The sequence below is a fragment of the Battus philenor genome, unplaced genomic scaffold, assembly GCF_028537555.1.
Source record: "Battus philenor isolate CCGP_79_NKW_IND1 unplaced genomic scaffold, ilBatPhil1.0.hap1 SCAF_26, whole genome shotgun sequence".
Classification (NCBI taxonomy): Eukaryota; Metazoa; Arthropoda; class Insecta; order Lepidoptera; family Papilionidae; genus Battus; species Battus philenor.
Window position 1 is genome coordinate 10,548,512 of NW_027181689.1, and position 26,810 is coordinate 10,575,321.

The 26,810-nt window shown below is 34.2% G+C and overlaps 1 protein-coding gene across 10 annotated transcripts; it reads right to left on the reverse strand.

Moving 5' to 3' along the window:
- Positions 1–2,255: 2,255 nt before the first annotated feature.
- Positions 2,256–24,857, reverse strand: LOC137925243 (uncharacterized). Of its 10 annotated transcripts, XM_068768666.1 has the most exons (6): positions 24,736–24,850; positions 22,961–23,330; positions 8,198–8,251; positions 5,333–5,447; positions 4,172–4,354; positions 2,256–2,849 (listed from the first exon to the last, which is right to left on the reverse strand). In XM_068768666.1, the coding sequence occupies exons 2-6, from the start codon at positions 23,174–23,176 to the stop codon at positions 2,479–2,481; spliced, it is 939 nt and encodes a 312-aa protein (XP_068624767.1). In that variant the 5' UTR covers positions 23,177–23,330; positions 24,736–24,850; the 3' UTR covers positions 2,256–2,478. The 10 variants fall into 10 exon arrangements, with proteins under 10 accessions (XP_068624767.1, XP_068624765.1, XP_068624762.1 ...); XM_068768664.1 differs by lacking the exon at positions 8,198–8,251 and having other exon boundaries at positions 22,952–23,252; positions 24,828–24,857; XM_068768661.1 differs by lacking the exon at positions 8,198–8,251 and having other exon boundaries at positions 22,952–23,274; positions 24,795–24,856.
- Between the last annotated feature and the right edge of the window lie 1,953 nt (positions 24,858–26,810).

Below are 26,810 nucleotides of genomic sequence, written 5' to 3' on the forward strand. Positions count from 1 at the left end.
AATCATCGGGTTTGGTGACACACGAGCCAATGTACATTTTCCGATTTCTACTAAAAAATATATAAATACGTAAAAATAGTATAAATAAGTAAATATGTTCTCATTTCCTTTTAATTTTTTCTTGCAATATTACTCTGCAGTTGAGAAAAGTGGCGCGAAGGACCTCGTCGTTCATTAGAGATGCAATATTCCTCTCTTCTAATATGATTCCAGCTTCTGTCTCGAAATATATTCGAAGTCCTCCAAACAAGGACACCAGATTGTTACCAGATGCACCATGGTCTGTGTGCCGTATCCTGTTGCAATTTAGGCGTTACTAGTACTACATCTATCAACAATAAGTTTATTTCATCTTCTCTTAAAATGTGTCGTCGGTCGGACATAAATAGCTTTATATGTTGCATTTACAAAACTATAATACTACTACTACTCCGCTGGCTCAGTGACCCAAAGTGGGTCTTGGCCTCCGAAGCGAGAGACTTCCACTTTCCTCTATCTTGCGCCATCGTCTGCCATTGGTTGACATTCAATTCGCGCAAGACTGCCTCAACGCGATCGATCCAGCGATACCTGGGTCTGCCCACTGGTCTTCGACCCCTCGGTTCTTCCAGGTACGCTACCTTCACGCTCCGATCCGATCCCATTCGCTCCAAGTGACCAAGCCAGCGGATTCGTTGAGCTTTATATTCGCCAATGATATTTGGCTGTGCTACTAAAGTCTCAATTTCGGCATTCTTTAAAACTAAAAAACACAAAACTATAATACCAACGAAAATCTCCAAAATAATACAAGACTAAATTTCAATTCTTTATTGTCACTCTGACGAAATAAATACATTATGGTAACATTTATATATCCATAGCGAATGTATGACACATAACGTAATATTTAAAGATGTATTGTTACAACTTACAAGTTGAACGGTTAGTTTAACGAGACAAATTCAATAAAAAGTTAATAAATAAACAATTATAATAAAATTAACCACAAATATAATATGACTTGACTAGTTATAAGGACTAATGTTTAGTTGTTTTTTTATATATAGTTGTAATGGAATAGGCGTTTGTCTTCCATCTTACCTGATAGAAAGTGTAGATGAAGACGAAGGTAGTACACGCCCATCCAAGAGAAACCTGTTGTGGTCGAATCAATAAGTTATGTGCTTTGAAAAAAAGTTTTATGTCATAGAGTATTAAAATAAGTTTCCTTAGACGAACGAAAATAACAGACAAAGCCTAGTGGACTTACGAGACGAAGTGGCAGTGGCGGCCCACATACCGCGCAGAACACTGCCACTTGGTCCTGAAGGGTCCGCGGCATAGCACGATCAAAAGACGGACAGACCAACTTGTTAAAGCCTTTGGAAGGTTCTGGATGCAGACCGATTACAACCGTAATTATTTGAAATTTATATAGAAGATCTATTTTTGAATGTCCTATAACTGATGATGACTAATGAAGGATAAAGAATATTTATAAGTACAATTTTAGTGGACATAATTGGAAAATTAGAAGAAATGTTTGCGTACTAATCTCAAAAGTATTTGTTATACTGTTGGTAAAACATAAGTTGTTTCTCCGAAACTGTCTTTGTGATCAGAAAAATTTATCAGTGCTGTCTGCAACGCTGATATCGCAAAGTTTATTTAGACATCACTGTCTATTCCACCTTCATATACGAAAAGTTTACGAAGCAAATTTTCGCGTAAAACGTATGTGGCCCTAAATACTAGCATATTTAAATTTCTATTTATTATCTGTGGCAGCAAATATATCAAAAGTTGTATATCTTTAAATAGCTTATTGACATCGACCACAACAATATCTATAAACAAAATCTTAAGTTGACTTTGGTTGAGTTTTCAGTAGTTAATCAAATTCCTAAAGAAAGAATTTTCCTCGGCATTTGATTTGGCACATCAGCTAGAGCATTAACACTTATGACAAAGAACGTTTGTATTCCACTTTTTAAAGCGTGTAATTTATTATACAGTGACATCTTGGTAAAGAATAATTAAAAACGTTTTTATAAAAGATTATATGTTTCACGTGCCAAATCAGACGCCGGAGACTACTACAGATTTTTCATACCCTCTTGTTTAGTTTCATAATAGTGCCTTTGTCCTATTGGCAATTGTTTGTAGTCTAAGTTAAAATAAATTAATAAATTTTTCTCGAAACAGTAGAAAACAAATTGTTTTTTTTTTAAATTTAAACCGATTCTTTTTTTAAACTACGAACTAATCATAACAATGGCAGAGACAAATACTGTGCTTACTTGCTTTAATATAAAAATTTTATTACTTTATTTAGGAACATTCATAACGAATTCAATTTAAAAAAAATCTTATCAATCGTATACTTGGCATCGATATAAAAATAATGAAAATATTACTCTTTGCTTTGGTACGGCTAGATCTTAAGGCACTCTATAAATTCTTATTTCACAGATAATATTAAAATGTATTATACGATCAATAATCTGTGTAGGCGGGTGCTATTTTGCCAACGCCATCTAGCGCCACGGGTCGGTAATAATCTTGCATTTCTCCCCAACCGCGCGGCGCTACGTTGAAACTGGGACCGCAGACGAGCGGTAAGCGTGGACTTTTGGGTGCTGCATAGACGTCGTTGAGTCTTGTAGGCGCTAATGGCACAGGCACATCTAAATTCAAAGTTGTCGTTGGTTGAGAAACAGGGAACGGCTCCATCTTGGGCAGGTTCGAATGCTTCAGCGCTGACTTTGGGTAAGTCTTCTGGTTTCGTGAGCTCGATGGGGGACGGTATGGCGTGTCATGGTTGGCCACTGGTGTGGGAGTTGAGGATGTGTTGGAAGTGTTGCGACCTGAAAATTTTCAGCTTTGAAATAATCATCTGAACATTGCGTTAAAAGATAGTGAAATGAAAAGTTTAGTGGCGGTTTCTTATACAGTCCTTCTTATGTATATTCGGCACCGATAGATGGCGATAATAGTCGATTACCTCGCGTTACCACTGGTCACGTAGTCTCTTGTAAAGATCAATACGACAAATAATTAATTAACAAGAATTAACGAATGCTCCACACACGCCCACACACCATATATATATATATAAATATATATATATATATATATATGTGTGTGTGTGTGTGTGTTCGTGTGTGTATCATTAATCTTTACTATATAAGGTCATTAAAAAAAACTTTTACTTTTGACATAGAAATTTGAAATTCGAATTTTTGAAATTCGAAATTTGAATTTTTGAAAATATAATGACAACTGACATTGTGCATTTGACAGTTCGCTTTGAACTTGGAATGTTTTACAGTTCATGCGCTGAAAATTTATATCGTCTTTTAACAGCTGTATTGATTAAATATATAAATACTGGACCGATCACAGAATTAATTATTTTATTTAAAATTTAATCAATAAATAAAATGTGACCACTGCGAAATATTCGTTATATTTTTTTAATGGAATACGCCAAGACAATATTCTCCGGCATCACAAAGTCTGACGACTAGTATTTAGTTGCTTACAAAGGAGTTACTATTTATGTTTTTTATTTTAATATTTACCGCTTTACATTTTTCTGCCACTAGTATAGAAAGGAAACAAAAGAATCCTCGTATTTTTAAATTGAAGTCTGTAATTATAGGGTAACTTAATTTGATACTGATTTCTATTAAATTTGGTTCCTCTGGTATTTTTGTCATGATGTACATGAGTGGTCACTGTAAACATGCTCTTCTATGTAATAAAGGGAACCAATATTTAGCTACTTCCGCACATGCAGTGGTAGTCGTGCAACAAAGTGCACCGCCCGCTGATAAATGCGTATGCAGCAAACACTGCGAATTACACAACTGCCACCGTCAAATCACTCAACACGTGTTTCACCCCTCCACGAGGCATCTTCAGGAGTTATGTTATACCGATTAGTGCCAAACACAGATGCACTTTGTTGCACGACTACCACTGCATGTGCGGAAGTGGCTAAATATTGGTCCTTTTCTTACTTAGGATGGAATTCCGCAAGGTAACGCCTGATTCCATTAAATGCGCTTCTATAACAGGATTTGCAAGGTTTTTATATGACAGACATTCTGGATACCTATGTTGTGGCGACATTAATTGGATGGCTCGATATTTAGAATTCATCTACGTTTTATTGAAGCCTTACCTCTTCCCTCGTGCACCCATTTGACGGAGCGCTTCTTCCTGTTGACGTACATGCTCTGACCGCGGCTCGTGTGGTTGCTGGCGTCACTCAGCGACCGCGAGATGGCGCGCGCAAGGTCCATTTGTTCCTTCACAGTGGGGTGTACGCCCGGCACATAAAACGCTGATGATGCAAATGTTTTCTCTGGAATGATACATTTTTAAAAACCATTAATTAGCTTGCCTGTAATATTGTGAACTACCCTTTATAATTACTATTATCTTTTCCTTACTATGGTTGTCTGTAAGAGATTGCCTTGTGTGATAAGACCGCCCATTGTACTTTTCTGTATATTATTGTATCTGTATATTATGTATCTTATCGTGTACAATAAAGAATATTAAATAAATAAATTGTATTTTCTATAAAGTAGGCATAAATGTAATAACAGTCAACCTACAAAAATTGTCAAATATCTTTAGAAATAAATAACAATTTTAGGTATCTGTTTGTTATGTTAAAATAAAGCTTTTAAGCTGTTGAATATAAATATGTCTGTCTATTTGTACCGGCTAATATCTGAAACGGTTGGACCGGTTTTGATGGGACTTACACTGGCAAGTAGTTGATCTAATAAGAAGTAACTTAGACTACTTGTAGCGCAATGTTTCCCAACGTGGGGCCAGGCCCCACAAGGGTGAAATTTGATTGTTAAGCGGGGCAATTTGAAAGTGGACTCGACACGAATTTTACCCCATCATCAAATTATTTCGATATTTAAAAAAGGACAATGTCCGCTGTAACACACTTTATAAATAGTACAAATGTCTACTACTATACTACTATATTATACACTACAACACCCGTTATTAAGAGGCGATAACCGCGGTCAGCGAGGACGAACCGAGGTTGGATCCGGATCCATCCTCGGCTCGCCTGTGGTCCACGCTGCCTTCCCAAGCCGCATACACAACATCAACACTACACAGCTCTACTCGGGTAGAGCGGTTTACAACATGCGAACGTCATCGTACAACTGGAACGCGTCTGTCCAGCTTCTGTTTCATTTTTAAGTTCACGGACCCTTCCGCTCTCTGAACTCAGTTCTGATGAAGCTGTAAAAGCCTTCGGGCTATCAGCACCACCTTCAACCGAAACCAAGCAAACTGAGAACAATCATACCGAACTTGCGATCCTTCTTGATGATATGCTCCTCGGCATCTGGCGCTGGTGTGAATATCTTGTTCAGATCCACTTCCTTGTCGCCAACTATCACTGGCTTGTGCTCCAAATCCTCCTGGAATTCATCAAGTAACAGCTTATTGTATAGAAATAATAATAGTTAAACCCATGAGACATAAATTCAGCTATGTACAGTTCAAAACAAAATAATTTAGAACGTTTGTGCTGGCTTTTATAAAAAGTGATCAGCTATTAGCTTTTACATCCATTTTCAATCACCCTGTATATAAAGTGATCACTCTGAAAAACGTTACATTAATTTTTTATTTGGAATTCAACTAACCAATAACTGGTGGCAATAAAAGTTTTACAAGCACAGATAGTAAAAAATAATTTATTTTATTATTTAGTAATAGGAATTAAAAAAAAAAACTTTTTATTTACATATTATTATAACGTTGTAAACCGTTGATTTTTTTAATATATGCCATACCTTAATAGAGTGCATATAAGTTGTGTTCAAGTTTTTTTATATTCATTTTTTTGTATATCTTGGTCAAAAATAGTATAAACTTACCAATTTCACTGCTAAGTAATACATATGTCATATATTGCTTTAAGAGAATAGTGCATAGGCTATTAAAATAACTGGCAATTGATTTCACACATCGGTCAGATGAGTGAAACAGCAAAGGTCGTACTAGTTCGGTTTTGTACAGCGTTGTCTCTGTCGCACAACACTCAATTGGCTTGGAAAGTAACTCTTAAATTTTCTTTCCAAAAAAGTTAACAAATCCTTCATGGTTCTGAATTTATACAAATACACATTTTCCACCAAATATCTTATGTATTCCTTTTCTTAGTTTACATTTAAAATTAAAAGTATATTATTAAATTAATCAGAGCATTAAAGTTGTTGAATTAGTTCTTGCATCTCAACACTAGATGGCGTAACAAGTAGTTTTCATTGCATTATCGACATATGTTCATACGATGACCTTGTCTGATTTTTACATTTAAGTTTTTGTTATACTTAACTTACCTTTAGGTGTTTCATTTCGTCGTTGACTAGAGTTTTTATTTGATCGAAATATGTGAAACTTTATTTATGGACTCATTGACTTGACATTGATATATTTCATATATAAAGAGCAACTGTTGAGTTTCTTGCCGTCTCTTCTAAACAGATCGGCATTTGAGCCGGAGGTAGCTTATTACATATTATGCTAAAAATATTTGACAGTTCAAATGCGTGTAAAGGCCTATTTGAACCAATAATTTTTGATTCTAATTACAAATTAGTAAATAATAAAAAGAACTTAATAATAGACAAAGATAACATGCTACAAAACCGAACGTACCCGAACATCTCACTCTTATTTCCGACGTGCCAATTAAAATACTTAATACTATACTACTATAGAAAGTTATAAAACAATGCTGTTATGGTGTGAATAAATTCAATGCCCGTATTGTTAATTATTTTACAATTATTATTAACTCAACTCTCGTATTGTTATTTATTTTACAATTATTATTAAGATAAATTAGTTATATATTGCACAAAACTCATGCAAAGTTTAATATTAGTTGTGCATAAAACATATATAGTGAAAATATAATATTACGTAAATACATATAATATTCAATAAGATTTTATAATTCGTGAGACAACACTAGATGCAGACAGCTTCCAACTGATCTGTATTGGAAATATATACCTACGGCCTAAAATGATATTAATGCAAAGGGATTAATAATATATATTTACATGAGTATTAAACACCTTTTGTATACAATATAACATAAAAACATAGATTTTGATGTCTTTTATTTAAATCTAGAAGTACTTTAAAGGTATATATAATAAAGGTAATATATTGTACATAAATAAGGGTATATATATTGTACACAATATTTTATAATGAATATTTTTTACATATTCGTAGGCAAGTTAAAAAAAATTGATGTTCACTTTTCAACTCAAACATCGTGCAATCTAAGGCTTTTAAATTTAAAATCCTTTTCTGATCACAGCATCTTTAGTGAGTTTATCTGGTACTATTATAAATGATATAATATATCCACCGGATTGTGGTCGCCACTAGAGAACCTTTCGGCACCATCGAATGCCTCTATGCTATGCCCAATTTTTCGAGCTACGTCCATAGCCTTGGTCTTTCTGCGGATTTCCTCATTTATGATTCGATCTCGCAAAGCTAAAATCTGAGTATACTGCTCTCCATTGCTCTATGACCATGAAGTTTCTTATGTGGCCCATTGTAAGCAACCACGTGACAGGCCCATATGTCATCACTGCTTAAATACATTTGTTAAAGACCTTCGTCTAACAGATTATATTCATTATATCATTTTAAATTCTTACTCCATATTTTGCTAATTACTTTTTTTTTTGCTAAGAAGTCACCATTTAGTGTTTTGATGGTGATACAATAAACTTCATTATTAAAATATTTTAATCAAAGCGTACATTTTTAATATTTCATATTATTCGCTATGTTTTTATTATGAATTGTATGAAAATTGTAACGACGCTTAAAAATCTGTATAAACTTTGTTACTATAATATATTTACAAACGATTTTATTAGATTAACAATTATTGTAATATGTCTTGTATTATCTGTACACTAAATCAATCAACGTAGTAAAATTTATAATAACGCCATCTATCGGATCGAAATGAAATATTTACAAATGTTATAATAAATAAAAAAATAATTGTAATGTACATTAAATCACCCAACAAAGGATAATTTGTAATAACGCCATCTATCGGATCATAATGGAAAATATTTACAAATTTGATATCTAGATGTTTGTACAAATCTCTCAATGGTCTTACAGATAAATCTTCCAGGGGTTCCGTGTCTGCCAGTGGACGGACCTCGACGTCATTCTGTTTGGTGGTTAATAATTAAAATGTTAATTTATAGAAATATATTAATCGAGGATAGACGTGGCATGAACGCATCTATTCGAAAAGTTGTAACTTTTGTATTAAATATAATACAGTTTTCATTATAGCATGGACACTTTTTTTTAAAACATTGAACATTTTTTATTAAGAATATCATAAAACATATTGTTAAATGAATATTTTAATGAAATCAAACTACCTGAAGGATATGATCTAATCTCTTAGGTGTAGCATTATCTACAGAACTTAACGGAATTGTTCGTAAATACATACTTAAAATTTTTTTATATTCCCCGTTTTCGGAGACCTCGCGTTCCCCCATCATTTTTTGGGACAGGGATTTTGATTTCACAAAGTTTTCAGTCTAGTTTTATTTATTTTTCTATGCATCGCCTTTCATCCTTCGCCACATTTAAAATTAAAATTTTAGAAAATATATTTTTTTGTATATCACGGTTATTTTTATATTTTCATTACCTCCTTGCGTAAGTACGCAATATTAAAATAACAATGATAACACAAAAGTCCAAGCCTAAAAGCTTTTTTATTTCATCTTAAAACTAACCTTAAAAACCTGAGTAATAATGTCATTAATCAAAACTATCCCTTTTATTAAACAATTAACAGGGACAATAATTTTCCTGCAAATGTAGTCAGAAATCGCAAAATACATCATTTCAAAAGACTTCGAGCCATGTAGACTGAAACAACCATCCAGATGCACCAATCACCGAGTTACGAGAATGTAATCTCAAAAATTAATATAGATTCCTAAAGCACCGAACCAAAAACGGCCATACGTCCTCTAAAACTACACAAGCGATAATAGATCTTCACGTACATTATTTATAGTGTAAATTCAATTAATTAAACATGTACTTTCGACGTTTTGAGTATAATGAATTGGTAAGTGCTGTTGGAAGGTTGCCAAGTTTCTAGCGGAGAGGTGCCAAGTCGCAACGGCCATGCCAATTCGAGATGTACAACATGAACGTTATATATTTTAATATTTAGAGCAACAGGTTCAAGATGCGTGGTAGATTAAAAAATTTCACATTACATTGAAACAGCTGACTGAACATCAAAGTTTACCAAACTACATTTGTTTATATATTACAAGCTATGATTAATTTTGAATGCGGCTATAATTATTTTTTATTCTTTATAAACATACCAACCGTTTCGACTAACTTCGTACTGTCAGATGTTATCTATCGGCCAGGCACATTCGACAATTGAATAAATAAATTTAAGTATTTAAGAGTGATTACGGTATTTTTTCATTAAATGTGTATGTAGATTTCAGAGTTAATTTATAAATTATTTATAGATAACACAATTAATATATAAATACATTTTGTTATCTGTGTATACTGTCGAACTGTCAAACGCGCGAAGTTTAAAGCGATCTGTCAAACGGGAGTATTTTGGGCGCAGGATTGATATCTCAATAATTTGAATAAGCATAGGACCCAAAGATATATGGGGGATGTACCATAATCATCACGCTTGACAGGCGGGTTGGTGATGGGAGTGTGGTATTGAGGTACGCAGATCTGCCCATCTTCTGGAAGCTTGTTATTGAGCAGTGGCAGTGTGAATTATACAAGATTGTATCGCGGTAATCGAATCCACGACTTGCGATCGCAATCTTAGTCCTCTATCTTTGGGCTACTACTGTCAATTAGATTATACGAGTAAATTACCTAAGAATATGTAACTTCTGCCTATACATCTTACTCTATGTTTTTGGTATTGCAATAAACTTCGTATGTTTCTGTATTGGAAAATGTCAGTGTAATTACTTCAGATATGCCAGTAAGATATTGTTTATTATTAATGACTTAAATTAGATAAATACTAGTTAAAACCGTAGTCTTCTAACGGTTTAATTTAATATATAATTAAAAAGACAATTTAAATAAACATATATACTAGAATTATTGCGTTATGCGTGGTCTTTGCAATAAAATAATGTTCGCGGTATGTGGTGCTTTTTTTTAACAACACCTAAAATTGTTTCACAAAAAATATTGCTCACATTTTGTAACCTCAAGAATATATATATTTTTTGCCGAGTTTTTAGAGCATCTCGTTCAACCCTTATCGAAGATGGACAGGGTCTTTATTTAAATTATCATTTTTCGTCCTTCTCAATGTCTTTCATTATTTCCTCTAACTTTCTTCACAATATCTTTCATTCCTTTCCATACTTTCCTTCCATACATCGCCTCACTTCATTCTCCGTATCTCTATATTTCCACAATTTTACACATGTTACTTTTATTTCTTTATTCTTTAGCTTTGTACATATTTTAATTATTACCTGCATTTATATGGTTTGTACTGAAACTATCTTTAACAGTTTAGGTATATTAATTTATGGTAATTAATATTTTAATATTGGCACATGCGAATTAAACAATATTGTGCAATATTAATGCATTTATAAGTGACTTGTACTGTGTTTTGTGAGTCGCGAGAAAACAATTCTTGGTAATTTTTTAATGATAAAAAATCTATTCTGATCACGTTGAAAACTATATTTTGTAAATATAGATTTTTTTTAAATAAATTTTCCCTAAATCCCCCTTGCGAGTTGAAATTCGTAAAATTGATTCTTAGCTGATCTCTACATGGCGAAAGGAATATTTCTTTCATATTTCAAGTCTCTAAGCTATACAATTCCAGATATATCTTGATGAGTTTGTATAAAAATGGCAATTTCTTTTATATACAGAGTTTATGGAATGTCCATGTTATAACTTCGCAGTTGCACCAAAACTCCGTCTATCTATTTCGATCACGGTTTTATGACTAATGCAGCCGACGAAAAGTGGTAACATAATTATGTATGTTCTCTCAGTAATGGCATTTAGCGCTGACGTTTGTAGATGGATGTCTTTCGTCATTTTGAAATGCCGTTTGCAAACGGCAAAAATAAAAGGCACTAGTTATAAAGACAAGCCTTTTATCCTTGATTAAGATTTCTTACTCTTTTATAGGTAATTGATAACGTTTTTACAATAAACGTTACTCCTTCAAAAGATATCCATGGGGATAGATAATACAATTAATATAAAATATTAATACAATTAATAAATATTGTTATCTGTGTATACTGTCGAACTGTCAAACGCGCGAAGTTCAAAGCGATCTGTCAAATGGGAGTATTTTGGGGGCTGGATTAATATCTCAATAATTTGAATAAGCATAGGACCCATATATATCGGGGATATATAATAATCGCCACGCTTAGCTGGCAGGTTAGCGATGGCAGTGTGATATTATGATAGTCAGAGTACGTTGCTGACCATCCGTGTGGTGATCGGTGTAAGGCGATGCATTGAAAGTATGTAAATGAAAGTAATAATGAAAGAAAGTGTGAAAGAAGTAACAAGTTAGAATGCCAGTTATTGACGGACGACAGAAGAAAAATTATTAAACTATACTGATAAACTTAGTGAAATCAAAGTCACACAAAGCACTTTACAAACCTTGAAAGCTAACATTGAATTTGGAGCCAGATGTTTGATAATTCAAAATGCCGTAAAACGAGCGCAATTATACAAAAACCCTTTACCTTTCTCACACTTTCAAATAAACTTTTTTTATCAACAAAGCTCTTTTTTCAATTAACAACAAAATAGCTGTCGGTTCTATTTATGACGTTACTTTTGCAACACCTTTATTAATAAATAGATATATTGTTTTTAAATAGTCACCTGTCTAAAAGGAGAGTTATACGTTATACGCGGCTTATCCGATCTTAAGTCCCGAAAGATAATAGGGTAACAAGAGGTACCCAGAAACAGGGGTCAATAAAAATCTTTCTAGGAAGGGCCTCCTAGGTCGATGACATTGATAGTGATTTTACAATATTCATCTAGCAAAAAGTAGTAAGAAATCCTTTGACAGCGTAAAGGATTTACTTTTAAATTACATTTAGCTTGTTAACCCTTTCTATAGGACTCATAAAATATATAATTCTTTCGTGGGTAACTGTCTATATCTTATATTATTATACATATGATATATTACTTAATGTAATACATATACAATTGAGCAATGGTAACTTGCGATCATAGGTCACGGGTTCGATTCTCGGAATACAGTCTTATATAATTAACACTTTGTGCATTAATTATATAGGATTACCAATTCCCACAAATAAGCTTTCAAAAGATGGGTGCCAGTATTCTCTACGTACTATACTACGATTGCCCATAGATATCTTTGGATGAGGAATAGCGAGTAAATTTAAAAATAGAACAGATTCGAGCCGTGTCTTATAGGTCGTGTTGGAAATCTTTATGAGAGACCTATCCAGTATTAGATGTACTATGCCAGAAACAAATACTTGTGTAATGTTCTACTATTGTTATAGGAACTATTGTTATAGGCAGGGGTGGCCCCAGCTCGTGTTGCGCCCGTGTGCAATGAAACCCTTGCGCCACCTAGGCCTGATACCACCCTCCCCCCCGCGGCTATAACTATTAACTTTGCCGTCTTAACAAGAAAGTTTTTCATACTCCAACAAGCTATTTTATAAGTAGGTATAGCTTACAGTATGGTATTAGTTACGGCCTTTTTTTCTTATGACATTGTTTTTATGCCTGTAGCACATCTCTACGACGGCGGCGCTTGTGTGAATTGCACACCCTGCACTATAAGTTAAGCCCCTGGTTATGGGAATATTTGTCATAATGGTCTCAATAAAACCTTATTACTTTTAGTTTCTTTTAGACTCTTATTGATTCTTGGCGACTTTGTTACCACGAGAATTGTGTGTCATTTTTAAAATTGAAAGATTCCATTATATGGGCGGTCAACTCGATTCTAGTTACTATCTAGTCCTTTCTAGAATTCTAAATTTAAATTAAAAATCGATTTAAAAAAAAACATAAATATGTCTTGATGTTCGGTTATGAAGGCGGTATTTTTTAATTCAAGAGAGAGGTCGACGGCCGACTTTGACTGATCGGGAACACTCGAGTGTTCCTAGGTCGTCTCGTTCTTAAATTAACAGAAGCTATTTATCGAAGATGGCGTCGATGGAAAAATTTTCATAAGGTTTTTTTTTTAATTAAAATATATGAAAAGAAACCAAACGATGTTTTGAATAAAAATATATTTGTATATGCATATACATATACATACGTCATAAATGTCAAAGCACAGTGACATTTGACGCCATTTGTAAAAATTAAGTCGCGTTCACATTATGACATTAGGTTACAAATTTCTTAACTTTCAAGAGTTAAATGTATAGCAAAAATATTTAAAATTAATCATGTATAAAGTAATCACTCATAAATATGTAACATTAATATATATTTTTCGTAAACAATTATTAATGTTAATACATTGTAATACGAATTTTGAAAACGCTTTTTCTTATTACATTATCATTACATTATTTATTTATTCTTGTGCCTTTGATTTTAATATGTTAAAACAAAAAATATTTTTTTAAACATTGGCTGTTTTAACAGAACTTTTTTTTATCGTTTATTATTTTTTTAATCTGTTTCTTTTTTACTCCACTCTGCTTCGCAACTTGTTATAGTTGTGGAGGAGAAGCAAGAAGAAACTCCATAGTGTACCTCCTTAAAACTTTTAGAACTATTACCAATGACACTGTAAGTTAGGGTTTTTACTTAGATTATTGTAAAGCGTTAAGATAACAAAAATATGTTAAATATTGAATTTGTAACCTTAAATTTAATTTTAACATTAAATGATTTATCTAAATTGCCTGTTTTCACATAACAACTGATTTATTTTCTATGATCACCGATGCGTTTATCTTTACATTGTTAGTTAATTCACATTCAGTTGCTTAAACAACGTAAATAGGTTGATCTGTCGGCGTGTTCCGAAATAAACGGTTTCTGGAACGTTCTATGCTAACGAACAGCGGACCCACTTTTCAGTTGTTTATCACACTAAAAGTTTCATGCTCAACGAGTTTATATTAATTTCATGTAATAGTATATAACAGTGTTCCAACTTTTGAGATAAATGTCCATAGATGTCTAAAAACGAAATTATTTTTATTTTCAGATGTTTTTTTTTTTTATAATGCATACTTATTTTTTGAATGCGTTTTTAAGATTACATATGTCTATAACCAATTGAAAGAATATTATAATATATAATTTTTAAAGCACTCATTTCAATAGTTTAACTTAATTTTTTTATATATATACTAGCTGATCCCGCAAACGTTGCTTTGCAAAAAAATAAAGTTTTTAATTAACAAATAAAAAATAAGGGTTGATTGTAGAGGGGTGAAAATTTAAGGTTGTATGTATTTTTGTATAATAAAATAAAAATCAAAAAAATTGTCTAAAAAATAAAAATTATAATTTAGGGGTGGACCACCCTTATCACTTACGGGTATGAAAAATAGATAGTAGACAATTTTCAGATCTACTGAATACGCATATAAAATTTGGTAAAAATCGGTCAAGCCGTTTCGGAGGAGTACGGTAACTAACATTTTATATTATTAAGATCAATTAAAAAGCATAATGTGAATCTTTTCAAAAGAAATTCTTATTTAAAAAGCATATGTATTACAGAGTTTCTTATACAATAGTTAATAATAAATGCTGTGAAATAATTAGCTATTTCGTTATTTCACCCGATATCGGTTCTATATCTATGGGGGAACACCATTATCACAACGCTTGACAGACGTGTTGTCGATGGTAGTGTGTTATTATGGTACGCAGAATACATCGCTGCACGTTCTTTGGAAACTTGTATGTAAGCTGTGGCAACCCTATCATATATAAAGTGTGAATATAATATTGTATCATGGGTATAAAACCTGCGATCTACGATTGCATGTCTTTCGTCACCGCTGGGCAACCACTGCCCACTTGTCTTCCTCCATAGTCAAGGGTAATAGAATAACATTTTTATTAGAGACTTCTAGATAACAATGAATACGTTTACATCACCGTTTCCCAACGTGAGGCCCACTCTCTACAGTGGGGCAATTCGAAAGTGGACTCGATATGAGTTCAACCTTTAACTTTAATATAAAAATACTAGCTGATCCCGCAAACGTTGTTTTGCAAAAAAATTAAAGTTTTGAATTAACAAATGTAAGATAAGGGTTGATCGTAGAGGGGTGAAAATTTAGGTTTGTATGTATTTTTGTATGCTGTATCATAATAAAATAAAAACCGAAAAAATTGTCTAAAAACTTAAAAATAAAATTTAGGGGTGGACCACCCTTATCACTTAGGGGTATGGAAAATAGATAGTAGCCGATTCTCAGACATACTGAATACGCATGTAAAATTTGGTAAAAATCGGTCAAGCCGTTTCGGAGGAGTTCAAGTTCGAACACCGTGAGACGAGAATTTTATATATTAGATGTACTACATATGGGAGTTTAAGAGAAGAGTTTAATTTTAGAAAAGCTAAGGTGGGGCATGGCACATAAAAGGTTGAAAAATACTGTTGTACAATAAATATCAAACTATGCCGAGTGCCGAATGTTTACCTATTTTGACGTCATTGCACGCAAGTTACAAGGTCTTATGATGCAGTTTCTTCTACTTTTAAACAAAATTTCAATCGACAAATGTTTGGCATACAGAGTGTCTGGTGGCAGATTTGTGTTTTTAAATACGACTGTTTTAAAAAGTAATAAAGGGTACGGGAGGATATTGATGCCTTTGGAATCACTGATCGTGCGGATTCTTTAATCACCATCTTGCAATGATTAAACGATCATCACATGTTGGTTGATGGAACTGTTCGTTGGCAATTTAGTTTACACTTCAGTATTCCACGAAAGGTGATGGATTGAGCATAAATTTAAATGAACATGGGTGCAAAGATTGGGTATAGATATATGTAAATATCCACACCATTTTCCAACCTATTCCTAATTTATAGATTACACTACCCACAAAGTTACTATCCGTTGGATTATACCAATGGAGACAGTACACGTGCCTTGTAGCAGGGACCTATTTACGGTAAGTCTTGACTCCACCGTCCCTGACAGGAGTACTCTTTAAGATGAGGATTCCATGCGCGAATGTACTACATGACTCTCCAAGCAGGTGATGAAGTTATACGACTCACTTATTGCCGTCACCAAGAACGCACTAACGGTTTAATCCTCGCTAACTGGCTCCCATATTATCCGTTCATCATCATCGATATGTTACCGGAGCTACAGGCATATTCACTACCTAGTTCACATCATGGGATCTAGCCACAAGTGACTGTGACTCTGTGGTTGGCACTAATCGGTGTAACATAGCTCCTGAAGATGCCCCGTGGAGGGGTGAAACACGTGTTGAGTGATTTGGTGGTGGCGGTTGGGTGATTCGCATTGTTTGCCGAATGCGCATTTATCAGCGGGCTGGCGGGCGGTGCATTTCATTGCACGACTACCACTGCATGTGCGGAAGTGGCTAAATATTGGTCCTTTTCTTACTTTGGATGGACTTCCGCGAAGTAACGCCTGATTCCATTAAATAGTGAATATATTTCTTTTGCTGAGCAAACAATGCTGTGAATGTCCAATGGTAACAAATGTTTGACCAATGTAAATGTACGTAAATCGTCAGTAACGTTTGTTTTCAGAACAATTCACATGGAAGCTTGCCAGATGTGAGCTTTGTTAAGGCTCAACGAGCCTGGGTTATTCTGAAATTTTGTGACGTTATTTCATAGTTTTGCAGGCCACTACGGCCAATAATACTTTTTAGAGTTTAATTGTTTTTGAGAATTAAAATTCGAACGCTGATTTGAATACAGCGCCATCTGTGAGATAAACGCTGTCATTGTAAATAGAACAAAAATATATACATAAAAATATATACATAATTTATACATAAAAATATAAGAGCAATAAAGTATTTATAACTATAATTTCAATTTAAAAACTATAACAAATGAATTTCTACTAAACGTAAAAAATAAACATGAGATACCAAATAGATAATCGGCAAATAAATTATGTTTAAGTGTTCAAAAGAAAAACTTTCAAAGAACAACATATCAAGATTAAATTTTAAAATAACACTGAAACAAATATTACTACGCAACATTTATATCACATTACTTTATGTAGTGTGTTTTTTTTTATTTTTAATAAGGAATTATTGAAGATATCAATTTCTGCATTATTTATAAAGATGAGGCTTTTTCTAGCCGGGAGGAGAGGAGGGAAGGGGAGCTTTCTACGATTCATTGATATTGTTGTTCCACACGGTACCAGATTGTACGCGTGTGAGTGTAGAGTGTAGTAAATGAAAGCGAGGAACACTCGGAGATCGAAGGTGGGATCCGGACCCTACCTCGGATCGCGATCACTGTAAGCGGTCGACATCAATTTCTGGTGATACGATAGTCTCTGTGTTTGGCACTAATCGGTGTAACATAACTCCTGAAGATGCCCCGTGGAGGGGTGAAACACGTGTTGGGTAATTTGGTGGTGGCGGTTGTGTGATTCGCATTGTTTGCCGCATACGCATCTATCAGCGGGCTGGCGGGCGGTGCATTTCATTGCACGACTACCACTGCATGTGCGGAAGTGGCTAAATATTGGTCCTTTTCTTACTTAGGATGGACTTCCCTGACGCCTGATTCCATTAAACGACAGTGTTTGTTGAACTCATATATCCATAACAATTTTTATTAGCCAGCCCGCCACTATAATACGTGACGTCACGCGATCAAGAATGGTCTTTGATTTATTCATTTTTATTTATTTATTATTCTAGTAAAACTTACAGCACACATGTCTAAATAATACTAATAGAAAACAAAAAGGCCATTTAAAAGTTTCCTCAAAATTTTAAAAAATGCAAGGTATTCATGTATTGTCTAAGTATGTATAAATATATATACTTCTTAGACGGTGCAGCCAAATATCATCTGGAAGCTTTCAACTCAGTTCACCGAAGAGCCCGTAGTTTAAACAACGAAAATCTCTCAAATAGCAGACTACACACCCTTGAGCATCGTCGTCGAGTTGCCAGCTTATCGGTTTTTCATAGGATACACATTGGAAAGTGCTCGAAGGCTCTTTACAAACCTATTGAGCCATCTCCATTCCTTTATCGGACTACTAGGCGCAGGCAAAAGTTTCATCCATACGTTGTTGACATACCCAAAAGTCGAACTAAACGGTTCGACAGCTCGTTTTTGGTGAGAGTCGCCAAGATTTGGAACGACCTGCCCGGGTCTATTTTTCCCGATGAGTTGAACTCAGAAGCCTTTAAGAGTAGAGTGAACAGGATTGTTTTGGATGGGCGTGTACCACCTTCATCTTCATCTACACTTTCCATCAGGTGAGATGGAAGACAAACGCTTATTCCAATACAACTATATAAAAAAATTTATTATTTATAGATCTTTTCCTTTCTCAGCTTCCATAACCCTGTCTCCACCGTAGTCTTGGCTAATAAGAACTTGTTTATCGGCTTGGATGTGATACAGGTTGTTTCTCTGTTTCAGGATATTCTCCCCTGAGTAAGGATGGCTATTCAGAGAGTGTACCACCTCCTTTACAAATATTTGCCTTACTTTAACAACCTCGTCAATCTACCTAATTCATTTTATGAGTACTTAATATGTTATATATGTTATAACGTATGTACTAAGATTTGTTGACTTTGAATTCGAGTGCCGGTCTGGCGTAAAAATCAGGGAGGAGTCAATAGCCTCCCTGATAAGCGGAAAAGACTCTAAAAAAGACTTTCTCGCATATTACAAAAAAATCATTATGATAGCAATAAACAAAAATAAAAATAAGAAATAAATGTGATAAAATGTAAAATACAAAATGTGATATAGAAAATGTGATAGTAATATAAACAAATAGAAATAAAGATATAAAATGTAATGTGTAACGAGGGAGGAATGAAAGGTTACAGAGCAAAAGGGAAAGACAGCAGAATTGTGGCATGAAAGTGAATGAAAGAATATGTGAAGTATGAAAGAAGAGAATGTAAATAATAAATAATAATGTGAATAAATAAATTTGCCCATAAAGTCCCTATCCCACACAAGATAGGGGTAAGAGAGGCCCCCAATAGCGGGGGCCATAAAAGATTTGTTGACTGTTGAACCGGCGGTACAGCGGTTCCGGTCAGACTAATACACAACACCTATGGTATTAATTCTGTTTATATCTGTAAATCGCAGCAGAAACTCTTACAGGTCACGTCAGTGTTACAGATATCTTCTTCTTTTTCTTTTTCAGCCGTTGGACCTCCACTGTAAGGCACAGGTCTTCCCCAAAGATGATCACGATGATTCGTTGTCATCATTCATTGTTATCACTAATAATATTCATATGATCATTTGTCTTAGACCAGTGTGTGTTGACGGTGATGATTTACGGGTCGGAAACATGGTCGCTGGGACTTGTAGGAAGGGTCAAGATCACCCAGAGAGCTATGCTCGAAGTATCAGCAATGAAGAGACTCACAGGAGAATAAATCACAGATGTAGTTTGAAGAATTGCTCATTGATCTGACCTAGCACCCCTCCCCCTCCCTCCCCCGGTTGAACCGACGACATAGTTAAGAATGCGAAGTTTCTGGATGCAGTCATTGTGGTGATTTTACACGATGATGATAGAGTGATACAAAATGATGACGCAAATATGTATTTTAATTTAAAATTGCAAATAACTAAGCTGTAAACCAGTAGCTATACAAGTTAATGATAAAATAAACAAGTTTTCTTATCACCAACAAGTGGGTAGGTTGTGATGATTCACAAGTAGTACAAACACTTGTAATGATAAACTCGATGTGCGTGTTCACGTGTGAAGGGGAACGCGTTTGTGGAACAAAACCCAATGCGCAAGACCTTGTGGTACCTCCGTACTAAACAAAACAGTCATCCTTTCACGTTGCATGAATAACACGACCTGTATTACGTACTGTATTGTATTCTCAACGCTGGAACGATTCGTGGAAGTGGCAATGACAAATGTATATTTGTTTCACTCTATTCCTTAATTCTAATGTTTTTGCGAAACAATATATAGCTTTAATTTCTAAAATGATATAGGTAGACCAACTGATAGTTAAAAAGCAGGCTTGACTTCACTTATTATTAATGGTTAATTGTAATAATTATAAATACTTAAATATATAAGGGTCCAGTGTTCGGAGGATTGATCTCAAGATTGAGATCGGCTAGAAAATGGAAGAGGAGTTTCGCCTCTCTTATGGACATTTCTGAGGTTCTGCAGAGAAGTGGTGCAGCAGCATTGCTCGGAACAAGAGCAAGGATCAAAATAAAAATTGAAAAAAAAAATTACTCTCGCATTGTAATATTCCTGCCCCAAGGAAAGCAGGGAGAACGAGTATTACATATATATATATATATATATTTCTAGCACACAAAAATATCTGGTTTAATTTTGATCACTTATGGAGAGTTTTCTAAATCCAATAAGTGAAGATTGAAAATAGGTCAATGTCGCCCAGAGAGCAATACAGAGGGCTGTACAGAAGAATTGTGCTTGAAGTGGCAGTAGGTAGAGTATATTACTCTTGCAATCTATACCCATTGGGGCTTAAAGACTTGCGACAAGGAGCCAGTGGACACGGCATGGATAGGCCCTCCACTACATGGATCGGCGACATACTTGAGGTCGCTGGAAGTCTCTGAATGCGGGTAGTGCAAGATCGGTCATAGTGGCGAAATAAGAGAAGCCTATGCCTTACAATGAGCATCGATCTGCTGAAAAAGAAGACGTAGAAGATGTGTCAATAAATTTAAAACAAATGCAATCGCTTTTTGATTGGCCGACTTTACTTTTATGACATCCAATCACAGCACAATCCTTTAATCAAATAACCAATCAATTCTTGCTTTTTATTAAAATTATTATTTCATGATTAGAATATAGCTGCAAGGCAAAATTCTTTAGTTTCCTATAGATCATGATTGTACAAACTTATTAAGACTAGGGGCCACTCGGGCAAATCATGAACTGATGGCGAGCCGGCCGCCAGAAGTATAGGTAATTAAATTTTTTTGGGTTTATTCTGGAATAGAATTCAATATTTTTCGAATGTACGAGAGTATTATTTTTGCTGTCGGCGGGCCATCAGTATTCGACCGGCGGGCCGCGGTCTGTGCATCCATGCTATAGATAGTACTATATATACTAATCGTACCATTATTCTCTAGTTTTCGGAATACAGTAAAAATGTAACTGCAGAGAATCCTACGAAACCGAATAAACTTTGAAAACTGGTTTTTAATAAGTCTGGAAACTTCTAATAAACATTTTGATTATATCAGTAATAAGAACATAAAACTTTTTTTACAAATCTAGATGTTTTCATGCCACGTTGTATATTTTAAAATATACAATCATAATTTTAAAAAGAGAAAAAAGAATACTGTTATTTTAATAATAAATAAATATATTTTAATATATTAGTGTGTAACTAACTACGATATATAATGTCGGGAGAAAATTTTATCATATTTTATTATGTTTAACTTCAAGTATCTTTATTAGAAATTTCGAAATTTCTATAGCAATATGAATTTTTAATATGTAAAATCCTTGAAAATAAAAACACGATATTGAACAAAATAACACATAATATTTCTATATTACGCCTTTTATTGATGTCAAAGGCAGCTTACAACCTCTTTGGACCATTAATACCCGAGACAGAAGTTTTTAAATTAAAAAAAATAACTATGTATCTGTCAGAAAGTGTATATGCAACAATCCGTATTGTTAAACTTTTTAAAAGTTGTGTTGTGGAGTTTTTTTGCTTTTCCTCCACAACTATAAAACCTTGCAAAACAGAGTAAGAAATAAAATGCATTTAAAAAAGTTGACGTTCAAAAAAAAAGCGTTAAAAGTTCCCATGTTGAATAAATAAACTACCTCTTTTTGTCTATAACATTGAAATAGCCTTAAGACGAACATATAATTCCCAAAGTGTTTACATACCCTTTGTGCCTCTTAGTACAGAAACGTTTTTTGACATTTTTTTTGTAAATCTAACCATAGAAACTTTATGAAATTAAATGAAAATATATACTTTGCCCATAAAAAATACACTAATGTTGAATGTTCTTTTTAACTTCTCAATTATTTCAGAAGATCGATTCTTGATAATTTTATTATTTCTTGATAATTTTTTATTCGAGCTATAATTTTAAAACATGCATTTTTTTCTACATCCTTAATACCCTTGCGGGTAGAGTTTCATAAGGTATGTTCTTAGCTGATCTTTACTCATCAAAATAAATAACACTACAAAATTTCTAATGTCTAAACTTTATGGTTTCTGAGAAATCGTGATGAGTCAGCACCAAAGCAGAAATCTCTAGTATATATTTACATTGATGTAATAAAAAAATCTTAATTTCACGGAACCTTCCATTCAACTCAGTTCAGATGAAACTATAAAAGCCTTAGAGCTAACAGCAATAACTTCTACAGAGAAAATACAAAAGTAATAAAGGAAATTTAAATTTGTACATAAAATACGATAAAATTCTCCCCCGATTAATAAATAAGTAGTAAAATATAGATATACTTAGATAAATGATAATCATTATATAGTATGGGTCCCAATGCAGCTCGTTGAGGCACACCTCGCGTGTTGTTAGAAGCCTGGACTCACTTATCGAATAAAATGAACTTACCCAACTTACAGGGAACAACTTATAACTGAGGTTCGTTAGGAACTCCTTCTTCTGAGGGTCGTACATATCCGAAGGCTTGAAACCTCGCTTTGTGATGAGTGTGCTGTTGACACTTGACGAGCTCTTGACGTCATCGAAGCTGTCCTTGTGCACGACGCGGTCGTTTATCTTGTGAATGCTGGACATCTTGTTAGACGAGTACTGACTCTCACTTATCGTCATCATTTTTATTCACTTCCTGATTCTAAATTCGAACGACTTCGTTTAATTTCCAAATGTTAGATGTAATCGTCTTTTGTATCTATAAAATCACATGAGTGCAACTAAAAAGATTGTATTGTAAATAATATTGGCTCGAACACATCAAGGTTTGGGGCGGCTAAAAAGAACAAGTGACTAACGTCTGACTCGTGTGGGAGAGGTTCTCTCGATCTTTTATGGTGAAATCACGATCGGTGATTTGAAAATACAGGATGATTCGAAATAGGATTTAAAGGGTGAATCTATAGTTGCCTGTTACTAAGTTTAATATTTACTTAATCACCTTTTGAAGTGGTGATTCTGAAATAATAGGAGAACAGAAAAGTAATGTCGTTTCTGTAAACATATTTTACAGAGAAACCGAATGATTTTTACCGCTCCGATATTGATTTTGTATACTAAATGGCAAAAGGTTATTGATAACGAAGGTGAATATATTGTTGATTAGAAATAAAAAGTTGTTAAAAATATAGTAGTGTGAATTTAACTTTAAAAAGCGACATTACTTTCCTGTCCCCCTAAAACTTTAGATTTATATATTTTTAAGCTGATAGCTTTTGGCAATGCCAATTTAGTGGAAACAGATAGTAAACAAATAAATAATTTTAATATCTAGACTAACTACAATTTCGAAAAAGATTTTTTCTAATACGTACTGTGTTATCAGATTTTTGAATAGGGAGTTCCATACATTGGTGAACAGCAAATGAGAAATACATTCACACATTAAAAGCTTTTACAACTCTAACTAATCATCCTGTATATAATTTCATGGCAACACTAAACTATTTATACGTTGTTTATTTGAGATTCAGACGCTGTACCGGTTTTATGAGCGTATTATTCAACGGGATATAAAGGCGTATATAGGGCAGAGAGAATCAAGTTATCGACAGGAATGTTTATGTAATACTTGTAGAAATATTTGTTAAATCAGGGATTGGAAGTAAACATAATGTTTTCGTATTTCTTGAATGTTTATGTAATACTTGTAGAAATATTTGTTAAATCAGGGATTGGAAGTAAACATAATGTTTTCGTATTTCTTGAAGTCATTTAAATTGTTGGCAGAAGGAATACGCAACTTAAAACTGGCATTATGGCTGGTCTTTAACATGTGAAACGAAGTCATTTATTATTTGAAATATGTTGATAAATATGTACATACACATTTAATAAGATATATGTAAAATGTAAAACAAGAAAAAGAATCTTTATTTTGTTTTATTAACATTAATAAATGATGAAAAAAATTTACAATACTTTTTTTTACGTTTGTATAATCTGTGGGAGATTGCACCCTAATAAAACCTCCTTAATTGTTGACATGTTTTAAAAGGGTCCAATATCAAGAAATAATATTAATAATTGTATATAAACATTGGCATAATGTATTAATTCTTTATGTAGTCAGATTTGTTATGAGTCGAATGTATGAATGTACATTTAGTTTAAATGACATTGGCTGTACACCAACGCATAGAACCGAGTAAATTAAAAAAAAAAAACGTTTGCCGCCAAACCCTTTATGAATATGACACTTCACGATATATTATAAATATTATTAAAACAATAAATTTACACAAAGCACTGGAATAATACACTAAAAGTCAACCTTGACGTGCAACAGCCGCGCGGTTAGATTTCAGACTAACGAAAATAAGTTTTCAAACGCCATTGCATAATGCGTTGGAAAGCTCTTTGAGTAGGGTGACAATCATTTTTGTTTTATTTTTCAGTATGACGTCAATATACATATATAAAAATACGGATAGCAGACGTGACAACTAAAAATTTTGTGTGAGAAAATCATACTTCGATTTAATTTAAAACTAATGTATTTTATAATAGTATATCTAGTATGCCGCTTTTTAAAATCATACCGTGTTGTATTGAATAGGTCAATTTAAATCTTTTTAAAAACGCGTAGAAGAACATCTTATTTAAAGCGTAAAAAATGCAATATGCGTTACAGATTTACTCACAGACTGAATGAGCCAGTGAATTAATTAGATATATCTTACAATATGCATAAATATGTAATGGAATCAGGCGTTACCTTGCGGAAGTCCATCCTAAGTAAGAAGAGGTGGTAGTCGTGCAACAAACTGCACCGTCCGCCAGCCCGCTGATAAATGCGTATGCGGCAAACAATGCGAATCACACAACTGCTCACGTCACTCTATGTGTTGCACTAATCGGTGTAACATAACTCCTGAAGATGCCCCGTGGAGGAGTGAAACACGTGTTGAGTGGTTTAATTGTGACAGGCGGGCGGTGCACTTTGTTGCACGACTACCACTGCATGTGCGGAAATGGCTTAATATTAGTCCTTTTCCTACATATGCATAAATATAAATGTTTCACGTACTTTTAAGGATATAAATGTATTTTTAATGAGTAAGAGTATTATTTTGTATATATGAATTTGTGTACCTCTTTTATGACTCATAGCATGTTTCTCCCAAACATTCCTACGATGACTGATCATGCACCGACCGCATTTAGCGACTTTCCGCGATCTCACCTATGTCATCGATTCACCTACTGGAGGAGTACCTCTAAGCTAAGGTGAGTAGGGACTCACGCCATCTAGAATATTATAAATAAATAAATATAAATGTATTTTTTATCTTTTACTTTAACGTTTAATGGATTCAGGCGTTATTTTGCGGAAGTCCATCCTAAGTAAGAAAAGGATCAATACTTAGCCACTTCCGCACATGTAGTGGTTAAATCATGATTTAACGGTAGCAGTTGTGTAATTCGCATTGTTTTCCGCATGCGCATTTATCAGCGGGCTGGCGGGCGGTGCACTTTGTTGCACGACTACCACTGCATGTGCGGAAGTGGCTAAATATTGATCCTTTTCTTATCTTTTACCTTGTTTAGAATTATTTGATATATGTCCCATTAATCAAAGTCGGATGGGGCAGTTCAAGTGTATCTTATGAAGGCGCGTCAGGGGGAGGGGGGGCGACGAAAGAAAAAGCCTGAGCACCGCCAAGTATTTTTATTAATATTCTTACAGACATAGACCATTTTTTCATAATTATCAGAAATATATTCGAACTTTCAATCCCGAAATATAGAGAAGCATAGCCAGACGTTTAACGAGTCTTGTCCGCCCGAAGCCATGGTTACCACAACTGGACGGTAACGATGCCAGCGTCTAATTCGGTCGTACTGAACCCCTCTCCCCCCGCGCCTCGGCTCCTCCGACAGCAGTTACTGCTCGATTAATATTTACATTATAACGTCGGATTTCATACAACAAAGTTGTATGATTCACAACCGCTGCGCAACTGTCTAACAGTCCTCTACCACGTCCTTGTGTCGGAATGATAAACGGTGATGACCTCCTTCCTACTCCGGTGATGATTCCTTCTCGGGGCGATTGGATCTAATCACTCCATGGAGCGTCTGTCTAATCGTCCTAAGAGCCCGACAGTCTACCAGTCAGATGAAACTATAGCATGTAGTGTGCCGAGATAAGACTCCCAAGGTAGCTCTCTAGCTTTCCTACCTTAGAAGATATACGCTAAGTGTCGTCTGCGCTTTGCTGTATTGAACCTGCAGAATCTGCAAATGCCACTTG

Excerpts from the sequence above, each read along its gene's own strand:
- LOC137925243 (XM_068768666.1), bottom strand. The coding sequence starts at position 23,176 with ATGATGACGATAAGTGAGAGTCAGTACTCGTCTAACAAGATGTCCAGC. Across the intron at positions 8,252-22,960 it reads TCAGTTATAAGTTGTTCCCT|AATGACGTCGAGGTCCGTCC; the intron begins GTAAGTTGGGTA and ends ACCACCAAACAG. Across the intron at positions 4,355-5,332 it reads CAAGAAGGATCGCAAGTTCG|AGAAAACATTTGCATCATCA; the intron begins GTATGATTGTTC and ends GTATCATTCCAG.